This window comes from Pongo abelii, chromosome 21, assembly GCF_028885655.2.
Source record: "Pongo abelii isolate AG06213 chromosome 21, NHGRI_mPonAbe1-v2.0_pri, whole genome shotgun sequence".
In the NCBI taxonomy this organism is placed as follows: Eukaryota; Metazoa; Chordata; class Mammalia; order Primates; family Hominidae; genus Pongo; species Pongo abelii.
This window is the reverse complement of record NC_072006.2, coordinates 47,003,700-47,025,260: the sequence shown is the minus strand read 5'-3', so window position 1 is coordinate 47,025,260 and position 21,561 is coordinate 47,003,700. Positions and strand designations below refer to the sequence as shown.

The window sequence follows — 21,561 nt, the reverse complement described above, 5'->3', positions numbered from 1 at the left end:
TCTTTTTTCTTTGATAAATCTCCATGGGAGAGGTTTCTTTGGAGGGCACTGGAATGACTTTCCAACCCTCAAATTCTCATGAATTCTTTTGAAATTCTCGTTTCATTGGGGCTGCTCCTGCAGTCAGGATTCTCCTGACAACCTCATCCTCCTCCTGCAGAGGGGTGTGGGTGGCATGGTTATGAAATTGCTGAAAGCCAGTTACCCAGCAAATGGACCATGGGATATAACTCAGGAAGGTGTGATCCTGGCTTTATGTCTGCATAACGTGCTCCTGTTGGGTTCAGTCTCAGTGTTGAGGCAGCTTAAGCATAAACTTCCCAGAAAGCATGATGTGAAGACCCCATAGGAGTGGCTGGAATTGGAAAAAATTTCACTTAACTATATGGACAAATACTGGCAACGTATATAATGCCTGAGGTATATCCACAGCTTATGAATCATGTGGAGTTGAGTAGAGCCTAGCAAAGTCCCTTTCCTAAGGACCAGTGCTCAGTTCATACCTAGCCCAGGTTTTTATTCTTTCTTTCAGCAAGTGAATTATTGTACATCAGCTATGTGTTAAGAACTTTGCTAGGCACAGTGATACTTAAGTGACTAAGAAAGGTTAGGTCCTTGTACTCATGGTGTTTGATTAGCAGGAGGGCCAATGGAACGAAAGGCACTAAATCAGTAACTAATATTAAGTAACCAGAAATTTCAGATAGTGAAAATAGTAGTGGATATAATAAGTGTGGGTGTCTGGGATACGGGAGGGCTTCTTGGATATATAGTGGTCAGAGGAGATATCTTTGAAAATGTGACCTGAGCTGGGACTCAAATCACAGGAGGGAGTTCACAGTCTAGTGATTTGGGGGAGGGGTGCTTCAGACAGAGGAGACAGTGGTTGCAGAGGTCCTGCACACAGAGTCGGCTTGATGCTGCCAGCATGTCCTGAGCATACGGGGCACAGGAGAAGGTGGTCAGGGCACATGTTGGGCAGGAAAGCCTGGACCTTGGGCAGCATCGTGAGTAGTTTAAATGTTTGTCTAAGTGCAGGGAGGCTCTGCTGCAGGGAGTGCTGCTGGGGAAGGGTCACTTGGGCTGCTCTGTGTTGGAGGACCATAGAGAAGATGTCGGGAGACCTAGGAGGAAGAAAGTTCTGGAGCCATGCAAGAAGTGGTGATGGCCTGCACCAGGGTGATTGAGAGACATCCATCCATCATCCAACAAGTATTTACTGAGCGTGAGCTCCATGTCAGGCACCATTCTGGGTTTGTGGGAGTGAGAAAGACAGATTGACTGTCTGTCTTCATGGACTTCTATTGAAGTGAAGGAGGCTGAAGCAAAACAAATAAAGTAATTATATGATTATGTTATTATAATCTATATATTATATAATTGTACAAGCATTATATAGAAGTATATATTATATAAATGTGAGTTATATATAAATAATTATATAATCATATAATTATATAATTTACATTTATATATCATATATACATATATAATTGTATAATCATATATAATCATATGATTATATATAATTATATATTATATATTATATAATCATATATATGATTATATAATATGATTATATAATTATATATAATATGATTATATAATTATATGCATAGACAGTGCATTAGTTTGCTAAAGCTGCTATAACAAAACCCCTCAGACTGGATGGCTTAAGCAACTTAAATGTATTTTATTTTCTCACAGTTCTGGAGGCTGGCAGTCCAAGGTCAAGGTGTTTGCCACGATAGTTTCTCCTGAGGCTCTTTCTTTGCTTGCAGGTAGCTGCCTTCTTGCTGAGGCTTCACATGGTCATTCCTCTGTACTTACAGTCCTTTGGTGTCTCTCTGTGCATTCAAATGTCCTCCTCTGTTGAGAATACTGGTCAGATTGGATTGGATTAGGGCTTTCCCTAAAGGCCTCATTTTAATTTAATCACCTCTTTAAAGGCCCTGCTGCTAAATATAGGAACGTTTGAGATACTGGGGGTTGGGGTCATATATCAAAAGATAAATCTTGGGGAGACACAGTTCAGACCATGACAAATGATAAGCAGGACAATGAAGAAACATAGAGCATAGAGGTGGATAGAGGTGCAGAGATTAGCGATCCATTTAGGAGGCAGAGCCAACTGGTCTCATTTGACAAATTGGATTAGGAGTCAGGCATCAGAGATGGTGCAGTCACAGATTTGTAGCTTAAGCAAGGTGGTGAGAGCCTGGGAAGAACTGAGCAGGCTGCCTTGTGAGGGGCCCTGTGGGCCCCAGGGACTGCTTACAGGGATTACCTGTCATGCAAGTGGATAGTAGCTTCTGAACTCTCCTTTAGACTAAAGGTGCTTTTCCCCAGCCTCCAGTCTTAGAATTTATGAGTTCAGTCATAGATGGTTAAAAATTTAACTATATTGAAATATATGCATTCAATTCAAAAAAGCCTGTGGACATAAAGTCTTTTTAATTCTCCCCTTCTGTCCTCTAAAACATATTTTCTATTAACATATGGTCAGAGTTTATCAATAAGTGATTCCACTAAATATTCCAAAAGTTCCAGGGAGCGAGTGACTGATTTGCAATTGTATCTTCAATTGATTGGCACTGAAGTTAGAACTGTGGATAATTGCCTCCAAGCTCCCAAAACAGTAACCAAAAGACAGGCATAATACTCAAATGAAATTATTTTCTCTTACAAACGGAAGCCTCTCATCTATATTTTATAGCCCATTTAACATTTTTGTGTTATTCTAAAAGTATTCTAGCCTTAGTTACCCTCTGCTGCTGTTTCTCAGTGTTAGCCATTAGCAGGGCCAAGGCAGTTATAACTGTGTAAGATAAATGTCAGTATGATTTTTCCACTCCGTTTCAAAGTTTCTAGCTTCTAAGTTGACTTTTCTTTCTCCCTCACAATCTTGTGGGGCCGTGTCCCCGAGCCCACAGAGCATCTGCAACATGTTTCTAATGTGCGTATTGGGCTTTCTCCACAATTGTGTGGCTTCCTACTGAGCACTGTCAGGTTTAAAGAGCAAGATAAAGGGCACAATAATATGTCTTCAGATGCTGCACTGACATCTGCAGGAGTCTGAATGTCACCAACGTCAAGGCGTTTTTGCCCCAAATGCACAGCCAGTCTTCTGTTAAGCCCATTCAGCGGCATCCCATCTGGGGGGAATTGGGTCTCAATGTGGAGTGAGTAGGAAATTCTTAGAACCACGAGCCGAAGGCTGACCTGGGTACCAAGGTCAACCATGTTTGGCTGAAGATGAGTGAGTTGAAGCTTGTGGAATATAAGTTCTCTCCCAGAGCAGCAGATGCTGGGGGAAGGTGACAGTTGAGAGAGCTTGCGGCTGATGAGCAGGCTGTGCGGGGGCATGGAAAAAGGAGGCTCAGAGAGGCCAGGAACGCAGGGAAGAGGACCAAACAGGCCCCCCACATAAGCACAATCCCCAGAGAGCACTGCCTGTCATGAGCCAAGGATGACCCAGAGCCCCAAGGAGCAGAGACAAGGGTCTCGAGCAAGAAGAGGGTGGCCTAGATCAGCTCCTGTGCTGGGAACTATACTCGGGGTTGGCCTTCACGTGATGCCCACCGCGTACCGCATGGAGTGGTGGCGGCATCCCTGAATGTATGGGGCTGGATCGGGTGAGACTGGCTAGTGGAAATTGTTGCAGATGACTTTCATCAGAGCTACATATCAGGGACCGCAGATTGATAGAGCCTGCATGTACACATGTTTTGTTAAGCCTGTACTGTGTTTTAATAATATGTTGAGTTTAGAGTGAGAGATTTCATATAAAGTCTGGATTTCTTACTGGCCTGGAGAAATCAGATGTTTGACACCCCTATACAAAGCATGCATGCCTGGCCTTCCTCTGCTGAATTTAAGTAGGAGCTGCCCCCTTTCAGTGGGACACAGAGTCTCTCTCCAGTTCCCTCCAGTCCTCACCACTCCTTATTGTCTCCCCAGTGCTGAGGCTACTGGTGGATACCAGTTATTGTGCTTGCAACATTACTTTTCTTATATAAAGAATCTTTATTTTTCTCAAATCTCTATCAAAAATGGGAAAATAAAAGATGGGGCAAGGAGGTGGTATTTTTGTTTTGTTTTACAGCTGAACCACTTTATTAATTTACGTAACTGGCTCTTGTAGGTGCATGCGTTCATTATCTCTGCTGTAAATTGCCAGTATTTTCCCAGAATATTCACAGTAGGAGCCATTAAACATCTAAACTCTCTACCACTGAACCTAGAAGGAAGCGAAGAAGAGGAATTGAAGATGAAAGAATCAAGGCAAAAGGTCTGTTGCTGAGAAGGAAGAAGTGGAGAGGAGTCAGAGGCATGCTGGGGACATTGATCCAGAAAAGATTCATTGCTAATTGTACATATCCCAGAGGTTAAACCATTTTCTCGAAGGGTAAGGGAAGAGCATTTCTTTGTAAAACCAAACACATAGTTTCCCAGCATTGGAGCTAATACTCTGTACTCCCTCCCCACTTGGGGTGGATGTGTTCACTCCCCCTTTAAGCCTGTGGCATGAACAGGCTTCCAAGGTTCACTCTATTCCCACTTCAAGAATTGATTTGAACTGATAGTTCCAAAAATAACTTCATAAAATTATACAGGAGAGCCAAAAGGAAACAATTTCAGACAATCAAAGCAGCATGGCATTTGTCAAGTTGACTAGATGCAGGAATTTTCAACTCTGAAAAGCCCATAGAGGTGGTTTTCCCTGGGCCTTGGGTCCTTGACACCACACCAGCCATGGTGGCTTAAAGGTAGCCTGAGGGTTCTCTGAGCTGCTGTCATTAGTTTAAAAACCTGAGTAAAAGTACATTGGGGAAATGGGGATACTGCCCACTTCCTGGACTTTTTGGGGGTTTCAGTGAGATATGACGTGTAAAATTCTACAAACAGTGTCAGACTCATCATAAGTGATCAATGAACTCTTCACTGAGCCAGGCCACTTCTCAAGCACCAATTCCACGCTTCCCAGTGCTCTCCCAACAAGTCTGCCTAATTGTTCCAAGATTCTTGGCTTTTGCTGAGCTTTATAGGTGCTGACACAGATTGGTAGACAAAATAGTTCAAATCAAGGAAAAATAGCAAGGAAAGGGGTCACTTTTAATAAAACATTTGGGAGCATGGAAAGAAACCTAAACCATCAGCACAGCCCTGACTGGGAGCCCCTTCTGCAGACCCTGGAGTCTATCTGGAGACACCATCCTCATTCCCAGTGCCCAGGAGGCAAGGGAGCATAGCATGCTGAGTTTGGGGCTAAAGTGGACCTGGATTGAATTTTGTTTCTGTCTTTCACTAGTGCTGTGTAGCTTTCAGCACATTAAACTTGCTGAGCCTTGATTTCTGCCTAACAGGGAAATCATAATAGTGTCTGCTTTATAGGAACGTCATGAAGTTAAATTAGATAGAGCATGCAAAGCATTTATCATAGTACCTGGCATTGTAGGAGCTCTCAGGAAATGACATTATTGTTACTGTTTGTCTCTCTGTGTATTTGACTCCCTCTAGAAAGATGGCCAAAGCCTCCTGTTAAACCTCCTTGATCCTCTCCTAACTCTCCATTTGTTTCCATTCTGGGGGTGATCCCAGTTCATCACTGATTTGATTGATGGCATAGAGATCCTTCATTGTGCCTCAATGAAGAAACCAATTCTTCTAGATACAATTTATCAGCCAATGGAGAGCTGTTACTGATGTTATTATTTGTAGAGTGCGGGTAGGTGAGGACCCTTCTCTACAAAAAAGGAAAGAGATGAAACCAGGTTACCCAATATAAAACATAGACTTAATCTGAAGATTGTCTGCTCATACACACTCTGATTTTCATTTGAAAGGCCCTTTCCCGGTTATGTCCAGTCCCTAGAATCAACGCTCCCCCTCATGCTCAGAAAGCACCATCACAGAGTAAGGCTCTGGGGTCTTGTGACGTTGGGCACGTTTCTAGAGTTCTCTGTGCCTCAGGTCATTCACTGTGAAATAGAGAAAATAACACTACTGACTGCATTGGGTTAAGTGAGTTACTGCAGAGAGACACTGCATGTGGTACTTATCACATGGCAAGCGCTAAGAATGACAGCTACTAGTGCTTTCCTTCTCTTTTCCTCCCTCTTCCGCTCTTTGTCTTCCTCATCATCTTCCTCATCAACATCCTCACCCAGGCCAAGTGTGCAGGTATCAGGCCCAAACGTGCTTCACTTCAGCTTTCTTATTTTGCTTCTTCAGGCTATAGGGAAGCATCACCTATGGTGAATATCTACACTCCTCCCGCCCCCCAACTTTTCTTCTAACTTTCAGTGTCGTAGTTTCACCTTTTGTGCAATGCCAGCCCCAGAAGCAATGATCAATTTGGGTGTATTCTAGGCATGTTTGTGCCAATTTCACAGAGCAACATTGATAGCAGCTAGTAATGGGACACAGATCTGAATTCACGTCCTGGTTCCCTCCCCCTCTGGATGTGTGTCTGTGCCAAATGATGATGTAAACCCTCAGAGCCTTAATTTTCTGATCTGTGAAATGGGGATACTGCCCACTTCATGGATTTTTGTGAGGTTTCAGTGAGATTCTGCGTGTAAAGTTCGAACAGTGCCAGACTTATAATAAATGATCAATGAAATCTTGACTGAGCCAGGCTACTTCTTAAGTGCCAGTTCCACCCTTCCCCGATGCCAATCCTGAGCTGCCATCCACCAATAGGGAAGTGGTGCAGGCTGTTGAATCTCATTATCTTGTGTTCTTTGGTTTCTCTCTTAGGAAAAGCACCTCATTTTCTGCGACTCCAAAACGTGGAGGTGAATGTGGGGCAGAATGCCACATTTCAGTGCATTGCTGGTGGGAAGTGGTCTCAGCATGACAAGCTTTGGCTCCAGGTAAGCATGAGAGAAGCCTCTGCTCGGACTCGTTAGGATGAGAAAGGGAAAAGAAGGAATGGAAGGAAGCAGCTCTATGGCAACACAAGTGTATTGAACAAAGACATGTGGAGGGGGACACCAGCTAGCACCAGAGCCCAGCCTTGCTTACAGACTGGGGTAATTATAGGTCCAGGCGGGAGAGGTCTGGGCTTGTGAGATGGGGTGGGCGGTGTGGTCAGTTGCTGATAAGTGAGGAGTTTCTTGGGGTCAGGCGGTTAGGCCTGGGACTTGTCTGGTGGGATGTGTCTCGTGGCCCAAACCCCAGTGGAATTTTCTGCTCTAACCAGCATTTGCAAAATGGTGTGAGTTTACAAAATGGGGCAGCTTGGGCTAACAATGCTGTCTTATCCCTTGATAAGGGAAGAAAGTGTGTGCTGTGAAGAATGGTTTGGTGTGTACAGGGAAGGGATATTTTTAAAGTACTTCTGTTCCTCTGATGGTGCCCTGCATCTATGATCTGTTAAATCTTAACTACAATTCTGCTAGGCAGGCATTGGTATAACTGTTTTATAGATGCACAAACCGAGACCAAAACCTAAAAGTTCCAGAACTAGAATTTGTAACTATGACCTTTTCCAACTACCCTCTAACAAACATTGTCTTTTAATTGCAGATTACTAGGGCTAAGGCAAACGGAATAGCTTAGGTTCTGGGTATGTGGTTGTCAGGTAATCTTAACTGGAAGGTTCTTGGATATCCAGTGATTCACTGGTATATCTGGGTAAAATTAGAGAGAGTCGCTCTTTATGGGAATTTTTCACTGAAATGAGCAATCTGTCTATTCTTTGGTTAAATAAGTCCATTAGTAAGGTCCGTCAGGGAAGTGTTTTAAGCTTGAATTTGCCTTCCTGTTATTTCCGCTCATTCATCCTACTTTCCAAGAAAGATGAGAAAGGATCTCTTTGAGTGGGGTTTAGAGACAGAGGGTGACACACAGAACTAAAACATAACTTGTTATAACATTAGCATACTTCCATTAATACTAACACAAATAGCAAGTTTTGGGGGCAGCACAGAAGTAGGAGCTGTGCTGTTCAGTGCAGGAACAACTAACTACATGTGGCTGTGGTTATTTAACATTAAAAGAATTATTTCTAATCAAAAATTAGCTAGGTATGGTGGCGAGTACCTGTAATCCCAGCTACATGGGAGGCTGAGGCAGGAGAATCACTTGAACCTGGGAGGCGGAGTTTGCAGTGAGCTGAGATTGCACCACTGCACTCCAGCCTGGGCAACAAGATTGAAACTCCTTCTCAAAAAATTATTTCTAAATAGCTTTATTGAGGTATAATTGAGATGTGATGTTTAAAGTATACAATTTGGTAAGTTTTAATATGTTTACATGTGAAACTATTACCACAATCAAGATATTGAATGTTTGCATGACATCCAAAGTTCCGTCCCCATGTGTAATCACTTCCTTCTGACTTCCCCACTCCCTTCTGTCACAGGCAACCACCAATCTGCTTTCTGACAGTATGTATTAGCTTGCATGTTCTAGAATTTTATATAAATGGAAGCATGCAGTATGTACCCTTCTTTCCTACATAATTATTTTGAGGATTACTTATGTTGTTGTGTGTAACAATATTTCTTACTTTCGCTAAGAAATATTTCATAGAATGGATATACTACTATTTGTTTATCCATCTACCTGTTGATGGATACCTGTTGGGTTGTTGGCCGTTTCTGGCTATTACAAAGAAGTTGCTGTGAGCCTGCATGTGTGAGTCTTCGTAGGGACATATTCTTTCATTTCTCTTGGGTATGAAAGTGAATTAGAAGTGGAATGGCAGGGTTATCCGGTAGATATATGTTTAACTTTAAAGAACAATGAGCTGTTTGAAAAAATGGCTATACCATTTTACATTCCTACCAGCAGTCTATGAAAGTTCTAGTTGCTCCATATCCTCACCAGCACTCAGTATGGTCAGTCTTTTTAATTTTAGCATTTGAATAGGTGTGTAATGGGAGCACGTTGTAGTTTTAATTTACATTTCTTAGAGGACTGATGATACTGAACATATTTTCATGTGTTCCTTTGCCTAGCTATCTCTCCACACACTTTGTTGGAAGTTCATGTTGTCACTTCTCTTCTTGAATTTAAGCCATTTCCTGTGGTTAGAAAATCCTTGGCATGCATAAAGAGCCCATCTAGGGGCCAAGAGTTCTTCCTTGCCACTTAGCAGCACAGCAGAGTGCAAATAGCAGCACAGCAGCATGAAATACCTGTTCTTTCTGCTTCCCAGGGTTGCTTACAGACCACAGGAGAGCATAAGAAACCTCCACATGTCACCTCAGTATTTGGTAGTGTTATTTATTCTTTTCATTACAATTAGTGTTCAACTGTATTATAGGCTGCCAAGAAGCTGTGTGATTGCAATGGCATTGCCTCAGCTGGGTCATGAGAATGAGGCAGGACCATCACAATATTTTCAGCAACTTTGTTTGGGTTTTGCAACTATTTTATGATTGTTATTGCGGCAGTTCTGAGTTGCATGCCCTGAACCTTGGGTCTGTCAGTGGGAGGATGTTAAAGGAGATCATAATTGAATATTTGAAGAAAACAGATGGAAACACATGACATGGAGCTCTTCCACATCTTATCTCCTTTACAATGTAAACCAAATCTTATTTCACAAAATGTCTTCCAGGTGGCTTTCAATGGGACATAAAACATGACAAGATATCATAAATTAAAAGTAGGACAACACCAGATAGAAGGAGAAAATACACAGAGCTGGTAATAATGCGAAAACCGCATTTCTGCACATGTTACTAACTGGTGGGTCACACACAGAGCCCGCAGCTTTGTAGCCACTAGTGGAATAAAGGAAACTTGTCAGATATACAGTTCACAATGTCTGTGAGATAAACAAAAACCGATTGCTGAGGAAAATTCTACCTGTTGTTCACACAGAAGCCAGACAGCAATTGTTCCCAGGAGTCCCTGTAAAGAAAACACTGTGTGATGCAATGAACAATGTTCCCCACCACAGTCTTACTGAGGTAGGGCACACAAGTGAGTTTCACAGGCCTGTTTCACATCATGATGGCTGTGAGAAAGCAGTCTGGGGAGGAGAAGGGGGAGAGAGGGGTGAAGTGGGCAAGAGGATATGGCAGGGTCCCCTGCTCTCTGCCAATCTGTCTCCATCCTGGGGCACTTGAAACGTATCCGGTAAGTGAATAGATTCAGTAACTATTTTTCCAAGGAAACTTCCCTAAATATCGTCTCTCTCATCTGCATTTCAGAAAATATTGGGAGGTACACAGTTTATATTGTGCTGTCTGACAAATGCCTGTGTGGCTAGTTAAATCCAGGCTTATCTGCAATAAGGTAATTGGAAGTAGGCTGTATTAGTCAGGGTTCTCCAGAGAAGCAGTGTGTGTGTGTGTGTGTGTGTGTGTGTATAATTTTATATATTTTCATATATAATATATAGTATGTTACAATATATATCATATAACATAATTATATATAATTATATGTTATCCTAAATTGTGTATAATTATATGTTACACACATAACAAATTATATTATATATAATATATAGCATATATAATATATAACATATATAATATATAACATATATAATATATAAAATATGTAACTATATATAATATATTTATATGTTAAAATATATGTATATATAAAAATCTTTATATAGCACTTATTAAAGAAAATATATATTTTATAAAATATAAAAATTTCTTAAATATATTAAGGAAAATATTTATATGTAAGTATATATTAATATATATTTGTATATATGTAGTTTTTTGAAATGTTTCCTTATAGATATAAACACATCCATCCATGTAAGTCTTTTCCTTCCATACATAATAAGTCCTTCCTATATGGAAGGAAAGGACTTAGTACAGGAATTGGCTCATGTGACTGTGGAAACTGAGAAGTCTCATGATCTGCCATCTGCGAGCTGGAGATCCAGGAATGGCAGTGGTGTAATTCCAGTCCAAGTTCAGGAGAAGACCATTATTCCAACTCAAGCAGTCAGTGAGGAGGCAAAGGGGCAAACTCTTCTTCCCCTGCTTTTCTGTTCTATTCTTCTGAAAATTGGATGGTGCCCATTCATGCTGGGGAGGGCCATGTACTTTACTGAGTCCACTGATTCAAATGCTCATCTCATCCAGACACCCTCACAGACACACCCAGACATACTGTTTAATTTGGGTACTCTGTTACAGTCAAGTTGACTCATAAAATTAACCATCACATAGGTTAACATCTTTCTACAAAAAGAAGGCACCTATCAACACACCTGCCACCCCAGAGATGATTGCAGCCACCATCCAAGACAGGCCAAGGAAGTGGCCAGTTTCTCATGATATGTTTCTTCAGATGTGTCCCAGCACTAGAGGAGTGGCTGGCACTCTCACTGTTGTTCTGCCTCATGTAATAAGGCTGGGGTGACTTAGCCTGAGAATTTCCAAAGCAAATGAAACAGGCACATCATGGCCAAAAGAGTCTCTAGAAGACAGCTACAGCAGGTCTACTGTTTAGCAATGCTACTTCCTGCTGTAGCTTCTGAGATATGCTGAGGAATTTCATTAAGTCACTGAAAGTGGTAACTTTTCAACTCAGCCAGCTGTAATTCAGGGAAATAAAGATGTTGTTTCCAGCGTGGCAGGTATGTTGGTGGCCCTTCTTTCTGACAATGGTTAGAAAGCAGCCAGTGGACTCATAGTTTGAGATAAATCCCTGTTGCCTGTGTGGTGGAATGCTGGCCTTCTTTTCTGTAGAGTGGGACTTAATAGCTTGCTTTTCCTTAAGTGGTTTTGGATCATAAATTAATAAATGAAAAGGAGGACCAGCCAATACCCCTGTTTTGCACCCCTCTGGAAACTTTATATGTCTTTAGAAGACCCCATCTGCCGGTGCTGGCTTTTGTGGAATTATAGTACAAGTTCTACATGAGAATCAATGGACAGGACCGATGCAGAAATGCAGACACATGAGCCTAGAACAATTGTAGTGAATCAGGGAAAAGGATGATAGAAAGCTAGTAAAAAATTATAAGCAAGTTCTTCTTGTCCTGGGATCATTTCTCCTTGAGGTGAAGTGTATGATGCCATGGTTTGTGGTGGAAGGAGCTCAGTCATAACTTGCTTATTCCTTGTGTGATACATTGGCCTGAGGAATCCAAACATGTAACTTTGCAAGCAATTTTTCAAGCAAGGAGATGGTGTGCATTCCAAGGGGAATAGCCACTAAACAAAGTGGTCTACAGTTTCGTGGAGTCCGTTTAAAAAATGACATTCAGGATACAACTAGGTGGGACTATATCAACATAATTATAAGTGTAGCACAGAGCAAATGTAAATGTGTACATCTTTTCTGCAAGATAATTAGGCAGTTGATATCCAAAGCCTTAAATATGCATATTTTTCCAATGAGTAAATTTACTTAAGGAAATTTACCTAAGGAAATTAGATATCTAGAGATGGGGACAAAAATGTATCTGCAATTGTGTTCAGCAGGACAAAAGGCTGGAAAGAACCTAAATTTTCAGCAAAAGAGACTGATTAAGTAAATGAGGGAATGGTATCATTAAATATCAGATTTTAGAAGTATATTTAACATTTTCATAACATGTAAGTGAAAAGGATGAGTTATAGAGTCATAATATTAAGCTTTATGAAAAAATATATACACATATACATGCTCATATGCATAATATATATAATCTGTATATACATACGTATATACATACACACTCCTATAACTCCATGAAACACGTATTAAGACACTTGATTGTAATAATAGATTATGATGCTTTTTATTTTCATTGCTATTCTTTTCTGTTTTATCCAAATATTCTAAGATGAATACAGGAAACTAACATAAACAAAATGCTATTAAAAAAAGAAAAATGGTCACTTTTTCCCAGTTACAGAATACTCCTAGTATACTAAGAAGCCTTTGCTGGGTTTGGCATAGCTAATTCCAGCAGTGAGGACACAGGTTCTTCCCACACCCCCATCATCACTCTCAGACACTACTCATCCAGAAGGATGTTTAGAAGTATTTTATGTGTGTCCTCCTGTCTTTATCAAGGAGCGTGGTGGATGGGGCTCTTTCCTTGAATTCCTCAGGGACTCCAGAGCAGAGTCTGTCAGCCCCGCCATGGAGCTGACTCTCAGGCCTCCCTACAAAGGATTCGCTCCACGAGGGGTTTATATGACAAATAACATTTGAAGAGTCTCAGAAATGAAGCCATGTTTCCAAACGCCCTGTTCAGATCTCTGTAGGGACAGTGTATGTTTTCAGACAAATTGCATTCACTGGACTGGGAGCAGATCTGAATCTCGTAGGAAAAGGTTCCTGCCTGCGCTGTGAGCCTATAGGCTCACAGCAGCAGCGGCAACAGGGTTGATGCGCTGAGGAGGTGCATCAGTCTTTACTGCAGCCGGTTCGCCCAGTAAACCTGTTTCCTCGCTCCTGCAGGGAGCGAGGCCTCTGAGGCTGGCCTCTGAGGCTGTGAGTGTTCTGGGGACCAGCTCCTCCTCCTACCTGCCTGCATCTGAACCAGGCATTCCTTCTGTGTGGGATTTCTGTTGACAATCTAGTGGTCACGCTTCAACTAAGCAATGATGATAATGTAATGATACTATGCATAACAGCTGATGTTTACTAAGTGCTTACACATAGGATGTATTTAATTCTCATAACCAGTCTTTCAGGTAGATGTGATTGTAGCCCCGTTTATAGATGAGGAGACTGAGCCTTAGATGGGTAGATGACAGCCTCAGAATTACACAGGCAGTGAGCAGCAGAAGCATGATGTGAAGAAACATTGGTCCTTCAGTCCTGGGCTCGTTCTTCCATGCCTGCCTCATGGCCCTGTCTCTTGGGTTACACTCCAGCCTTTCCTTCTATACAGGAGGCTTTCTATTTAAAAACAGATTTCTTTATTTAGCATATATTTATACACTTCTAAATTTATTGGCCGCTGAACTAGATACTTAAGTATATTTTAATTTCTCAAATCTACATGAGATCAATGAAATAAAATGCCCTTGGAATTATTTTTGAATTGCCTCCCCACCCCCCAGTTGCCTTCTTAATTCTCTTATCCCCTTCCTAGCCACATTCTTTAAATGTGATGTCTATACTTGGAATGAGGCTTTCTTCAGTGCCCACCTCTTCCAAGGAGTGGCTCTTGTAAATGTCCCCAGTGCTTTTCTCATTGCTATAGCCAAGGGGTGCATCGCAGGCCTTATACTTCTCTTTTCAGATTTGATGATACTGACTGCTCTCTCCACAAAAATCTTACTGCCCACTTGAAACCGTCTATCAATAACTATGAAGGGCCTAAGATTTTACCTTATTTGGAGGCTCACGAGGTAGACTGCCACAGTTTCATAGATGCTGGCAGAAGACATGAGACTTCTGGGTCAGAGACAAAGAACTTTATTATTCACCACACAGCAAGCATCATAAGTTTCAAGTTCTCATTAGTTTCCTTTGTCTCCCACCAAGCCTTGTGGGACTTATGCCAGGTCCCTCCTGACTCTTTGCAGGAGTTCTAAACCCAGAAATCAACCCAAAATGAGCAGTCATCCGTGTACATAGAGGGCTCTTGGAAGGGTTTCAGCACAGCTAATCAAAAATGATTTATGTCTACTTCTATTTCTTCTGACTTTTAATAAAGAATAATCAAAAGCTATTCTTTAGAGACTGCCAAAAAGGTACAAATGTGATCTTAAGAGAATCAATGGGCTAGATTTTAGCAAGTTTCCAAATGTCATGCTGTGGCAGCAGGGTGACTAGAAGTGAAAAGAATATTCATTACAAGTGAATTGTGGGAATTTCACCTAAATATTTTCTGGCCAGGAAATTCCTGGAGCAATTGGAACAAATTACAGCTGGAAACGCTGGGCCTAATTTTATTTTGTTTTATTTTTATATATTTTTCTTTATCTTATTTTTTTTTTTATTTTGACGCCAGAAGTTCAAACCAACACACTGAAGGCTTCCAGGATCCTGCATTAGAATATCTCCTGTAAACCAGGCATAGTATCTGTTGTGCAAAACCAGAAATGGTTTCCTTTTTTTAAAGACAGTACTGTTTCCACTTCTGCCAATTACAAGTCAATTTCAAGGCTTCCTGCTCTTTCTGAAATAATGACAGCCATTTTTGTAGTCTTGTCTTACCTCTTTGTGAAGGAAATAATGTCATGACACCAAAGGAGAGTGGATGGGGAATTGCAAAATGGCAAGGCCGTTACAGAAACCTTGATAGATAATCAGACGGTAGAGAAACAGCACTCTCTGTGGCATCAGGTGCAGCTCTTGCCTTCCTCTTTAGGTGGTTCCTGAAAATAGAGGGGTCTTGCCCGGGGATGGAAGGATGCACTTGTGCTAGGGACAGAACATTAAAGTGTAGCTATTACAGCCCCTGTTCTTCCAAGGAGTGTGTGCTCTCAAACCAAGCTGACTTATCCACATAAAACAAAGTAAGCCAAGGGAAGTTGGAATTTGAGTTGTTTTTAAAGAGCAAGGCAAGCAGTTGAAAAAGGGGAAAGAAAAGGAGAGATTTCAAAGGCAACTGTTGCCATAATCAGAGAAACATGAACATAAAATGGGATTAAGCAGAACCACCGATTAGGCTGTAAAATGCCTTTGTTCAATTTAGAGCATGTATCCCTCCTGTATGGATGAATTGGGAAAAAAAGGAGTTCACCTTCTGGGCAGATGCAGCTCCATAGATATGTAGCTTGATATGCAGGTAGAGCCCTTGGGCAAAGCACAAAGGTGACCTCCCTCTAAGGGGGCTCAGTCAGGACTCATGGCTGTAGTCAGGACTCCTGGCTCTGCCAAAAGAGTATGGGTTGGATTTGGGGGCCACAACTCTCGCCTCTTAGCTGGGCACCATTGGTGCAGTGACCAGTTGCTCATCCTCAGGACATGGTCTTAGATTTAAGGAATTTTTCTATTCATGTGTTCTGTGGTATTATTTGGCCCCTTGCTTCCCATTAAGGGACTTAAGAGGACATTAGCTTTTAAGTCCTTGAGACCCAGGGTAAAGTCAGCAGAATTAGCAACACCAGGGAACCAATTAGAAATGCTAATTATCCAGCCTCACCCCAGACCTCCTAAATTACCCTCTAGGTGATTCTGATGCACATTAAAATTTAGGAACTACGGTTCTAGTCTGAAAGAGTGGGGATAAGGAAACCTCACCCCAACCTAATAGTATACCAGGTATGCCATAACTTAATAATACATTAAAAGAATCTGATAGCCAAGAATATAGGAAGATACTGTGTTCCTTCTTACATATATATTTCTGACTTAAGGTCTTCCAAGATTTCCAGAAAGCTAGGCATCTGGGCTTCTATCACAGCATTTCCAAAACTGTTTTCTGTGAAGCAGTCATTTTCTGCAAGTTATCATTAGATAGTCTTTGAACAAACAACGTAAGTTTCTGGAACACTGCACTCTCTACCCTACTTTCACAGAGTTGCTAAGTGTAGCTGTGTACTGTTAAGTACTAGACGGCAGATGGGTGATGTGATTAATGTCTCAGTGTCTGGTATCAGATCACGTGGGTCCAATCCTAACTCAGCCCCTCAGCAAAGTGATATCAGGTTTTGTTCCTCCTAGTAAGGTTCATGGATCAGCAGCATCAGCAAGACCTGAAGAATTCCAATCCCCATCACAGGCCTTCTGAATCAAGATGTGCATTTTTAACAAGGTCCCCAGGTGGTTTGTATGCTGTAGTCTGAGAAGTACTATTAAAAGCCATATTGCTTGACCACTCTCTGCCTCAGTTTCCTTACTCGTTAAATAGGAATTAGTAGTAGGATTTATCTCACACTTTATCAGACATTGGAATCCCCAGGAAGGTTTGTTAAAACAAAAATGGCCTCGCCCCATTCCCAAAGTACCTGATTCATTAGGTCTGGGAATTTATTAGATGGGGCTAGATATTTCACTTTTTTAATTTTTTTTATTTTTTTTTGAGATGGAGTTTCTCTCTTATTGCCCAGGCTGGAGTGCAGTGGCACGATCTTGGCTCACCGCAACCTCTGCCTCCCCGCTTGAAGCGATTCTCCTGCCTCAGCCTCCCGAGCAGCTGGGATTACAGGCATGTGCCACCATGCCCGGCTAATTTTGTATTTTTAGTAGAGATGGGGTTTCTCCATGTTGGTCAGGCTGGTCTTGAACTCCTGACCTCAGGTGATCCACCTGCCTCGGCCTCCCAAAGTGCTGGGATTACAGGCGTCAGCCACCGTGCCTGGCCTGAGAATTCACATTTTTAACAATTTCCCAGGGGATGTTAGTGCAGCCTGTCTGGGACCATGGTTCGAGAACCATAGCTCTAGATTTTTCTAAGAGCATTTCTGTCTCCATTCCAGACCTGTTTTCCTCCATGAAGTATACTATTTCAATGCTTGACTTAGTGTTTATGTTTTACTCTTTCTACTGTTTTTACAATCTTAATGCAGCCTATAAATTCCTCTGGGCAGAAATTATACCTTCCACACTCTCTCATTTTCTGTTTTGTAAAATAATGAGTACATTTTCAGCATGATTAATAATAGAATGGGGAAAGGGGAAAAACCTCAGACTATCAACCCCAGTAAACAACATCTCCAAATGGATATCAGCCCTAGAATTATCTTACAAATTTACATTTCTAACAAGTTCCCAGATGAGGCCGATGCTGTAGATTCAGGGACCACTCTTTGAGAGTAACTTTGGCAGGGACTTTAAGAGGATCAAGTGAACAGTCTATTCTGTAAGCCATTAACACAGTGGCTGGCACAAAGTCAGCCTTCAAAACTGTTAGTTAATGTGACTTTTACTTGATAAACACTCAGATAAATCCTGTTAAGTTGAACAAAATGTTTATCAAACTCAACTATGGAGTGGTTTATTTATGTGAAATGGAGTGACATTTCATAGGAAGCAGTGCTTAATTACAACTGTGCTCACACCTGGTGTTGCCAGTGTGCTACTGAGGTCAGTTCCCAGCCCCATTTGTAAAAAAAAAAAAAAAAGCAGATTTAGAAACAGACTGCCAGAAAATCTCAAGGCAGTAGCTCATTGGATTTCAGGAAACCCAATGTATAATTTACTGTAGGAGAAGGCAGAGATAGGAAAGTGCCAAGTGGAATGCATGCTTTTATTGTCCTGGACAGATCCCCTTTGCAAGCAAGTGCCCTCAACCCTAGAGCACTGGGCATGTCAGCTGCTAAAGCCTCACAGCTTCTTTTTCCCAGAGAGCTGCCCTCAGTCAAATAAGAAGTTTCCTCCTCTCTCTGCCTCGTGAGCCCTGACCAATGACTGATGGACACAGTAGTTCAACCACAAGGTACCATCAACTCTGGGGTATACTTCATGCTCCATGACTCCTTGTGGGACCAGGCTGGAGCTTGACTCCAGTTGTGATCTCATCCTTTCTTAGCCCCTTTTCTTACTCTGTCCTTTACATTCTTTCTCCTGAAAGCACTTGATAAATCTCCATGTGTCAAAGTCTGCTTCCCGTGAGCCCAACCAGAGACAGCACCTGTTGGGGCCCACTGGGACATTTGTTGAGTTGACTCATGGAATCAGAGGGCCAGACGATGATTCCACTTTAGAACAACACACATATTGACTTGAAAATCTTGCCGCAGAAGGAAAAGAAGCATGCCCTAAAAGTTCAGAGGAAGGATATACTTAAATCTGAAAAACTACTGCAGGAACCAGAAGAAAATTTCCAAGAAGTCGAGTGGTAGATAATGGCCTTATCTGATGGAATTTTTCCTGGGCTTCTGTGTGTACTCATCCTTGCTATGCTTCTTTGTGCTATTTCCCAGGACTTTGGGGTTTCCTTCAATGTCCTGCTCCGTCTTGCTGACATCCTAACATTTTTATCTCTGGGCATTTTTATGCTACCTGATGTCTGGGTTGGAGTCTTAACTCTCCCATCCCGGCTCTGGGTTATGGTCTTCTTTAGGCTCTTGGCACTCCCTCCCTGCTCCACTTCTCCCTATACCCTCTCAAACCTGCTCTTTTGCAGGTGGGCCTGGATTTCTGAGCCCTTGTATATTTAACAAAACTTCCTCTTGTTTTTTCCCTTTGCATTTTTCTCTTCTGCCTGTGTCTGGGGCTGAAATGGCAGCTGGGACCTGTGCTTCTAACACATTCATTCTGCTTAAATCCCTTCTCCATGTTGCGGTAGCATTCCGACATCTGAGCCTTTCGCCATTTGATCATCTACTCCCTGGTCTTCTAGGATCACCCTGATTTCCGTTCCTGTGTTCCTGCTAGTCTTCTTTGACCTTTAGCACCTGCCTGCCCTTCCCTGCCTTGTCTTGAGCAGTCATATTCATGGGCCCTTCTCATCTGGGCTCACCTCTCTGAACTTCACCTTTGTTTCTCCTTGCCAGTGGTGCATCCACCACTATTTCCTATCGTGACTCTAGGCCCTCCTGCTCATCCCTGTCCTGCTGTTGCCTGCTCCCAATATGACAAGTGTGATTATCAAAAGGCCTATTTTCCAGACATTTTATAAGACAACCTGCAATTTCCTATCTTTCAACAGGATAAAGCCTGTTGGTTCAGGAGCTAAACAGAAAAATGTGAATCGTTCAGATGGACACCCTTAATCTTCCCTGGCCCTGCTAGAATCTGACGTCATTAAGAAGAAAAGTAAATAATCCTGGAGGTGACATCAAAATAAAATTTCAACTAAATGTGAAAAATGAATGTTTTGCATGTAACCAGCCTTTTTCTCTTTATATTAGTTTCTTATTGCTACTATAACAAATTCCACAAGTGTAATGGCTTAAAACAAAACAAATTTATTTATTTATAGTTGTGGAGATAAGTCAGAAGTGGATTTCAGTGGGCTAACATGGGGGTGTTGGCAGGCTTTTGGCAGGCTGCATTCTTTCTAGAGCATTTAGTGGAGAATCCATTCCCTTACCTTCCCCTGTATCTAGAGGCTGCCTGCATTCCTTGGCTCCTGGCCCTTTCCTCCATCTTCAAGCCAGCGATGGCATTGCTCTGACCTCTCCTGTCCCACAGCTTCTTCTCTGCCTCTGGCTCTCCTGCCTCCCTCTTTCACATATAGGGACTCTTTTGATGACATTGGGCTCAGATGGCTAATCCAAAATGACCTCCCCATCTCAGGATCCTTGACCTAATCACATCTTCATAGTCCCTTTTGCCATATAAGGTCACATATTCCCAGGTTCTGGGGACTAAGATGTTGGCATCTTCTGGGGGCTGTCAGCCTGTCTACCATACTTTTTATGGCTAATTTCACAGTTAATTTGAGCTCTACTAACAATAGAGCTCTGCAAACACTAGAATACACCTTCATGTGCTATTTTGCATGCCTTGTCATTTATTCCTCACAATAACTTCATATAGTGGGCACCATTTTCAAATCTTTTGTGTAGAGGAGGAAACTGAAGCTCAGAGAAATGAAATCAGCCACCCAAGGTCACACAAACTAAGCATTTGCCTTGATTAGTTTTATTAGCAGTCCCTATCCTATCTTTCTCTAGCTCCATCCCTGTTTTCTTACAGGCATCTAGGTAACAGGAACCTCCTGGGAGCTCACCTGTGACCACTAGTGGGCCAGTCACATCCAGGAGAGGTCACCTTGGATTTAGAAACAATCACATATGAGGAGTTTTATACCAGATGGGCTTGTATTTTTGTACATTATTTTCTTCTGCTAGATTTCTACATATTTCTTTATTCTTCATATTTTTATAAACATCAATTATTCTTGTTTTTGTAAATTTTATCACATAGATGGCGGGCCATTCAGTCTGAAAAGTCAGGTCTTAGTTTAAGTCTAGGAAGGTGAGCTTTTATATCTTGGGATCAGATTTCATTCCATTCATTGCACTCTCTTCTGTGGGAGCTCCAGTTACTTACAGGGTAGTTAGTTGTCCATTGCCCATTTTCTTGATCAGTTTGCCTCTCTCCAGTTTCTTTTATCTTTGCTTTCGTTGCCATCTGGGTTATTTTTTCAGGCCTGTCCTCCAGGTTGCCGGTTTTCTGCAATGTTGATCCTGCTCTTTACTTCTAATGCCATGTTGAAATCTGCAGATGACATTGTCTGTTTTCCTCAATTATTCCCTTGGCTCCCCGAGATATATCTTCTTTCTTAGCACTTGTCCTTGTCGCCTCACCTCTTGGCTCATGTTCTGTGGAGCCCATGTGTTGATACCACTCTCCGTCTCTCTTTTTTAATCTCCCATATTTCTTGGCTGTTCAGAAGTTGGACGTCCAAGGCAAAGCCATGGACTTTGGTTGGGCATGTGCATTTTGCTTATTTCTCTCCACCCCTTATGCAACATTACTACATCCCCTGCCCTCTTTTATTGTTCTCAGCTAATAAATTGGTAGCAAATAGGTGGATCCTGGTGTCATACCTGCTGCTCATACTCTCCCACATTGGGAAATGAGGGTGCTTGAAGAGGTAAGTGATGGGGAAGTGGTTAGTCCACACTGGGGCAACATGCATGGGGTTGTAAGAGTAGGATCTGAAGCCAGATGCCAGCTCTGCAGCTTCCAAGCTGGGCAGCCTTGGGGAGGCAATTTCACGTCTCTGAGCTTCAGTTTCCTCTTTTTTTTTTGAGATAGAGTCTCGCTCTGTTGCCCAGGCTG

General features: G+C 42.0%; 1 protein-coding gene across 6 annotated transcripts in view; it reads left to right on the top strand.

Moving 5' to 3' along the window:
• PTPRT (protein tyrosine phosphatase receptor type T) overlaps nt 1-21,561 on the top strand; it is a 1,130,568-nt gene that overhangs the window by 413,854 nt on the left and 695,153 nt on the right. For all 6 annotated transcript variants that reach the window (XM_024238852.2, XM_063720525.1, XM_054542313.1 and 3 more), the window contains exon 5: nt 6,763-6,878. In XM_024238852.2, coding sequence (XP_024094620.2) covers nt 6,763-6,878 — 116 coding nt within the window. The remainder of the gene's footprint in view (nt 1-6,762; nt 6,879-21,561) is intronic.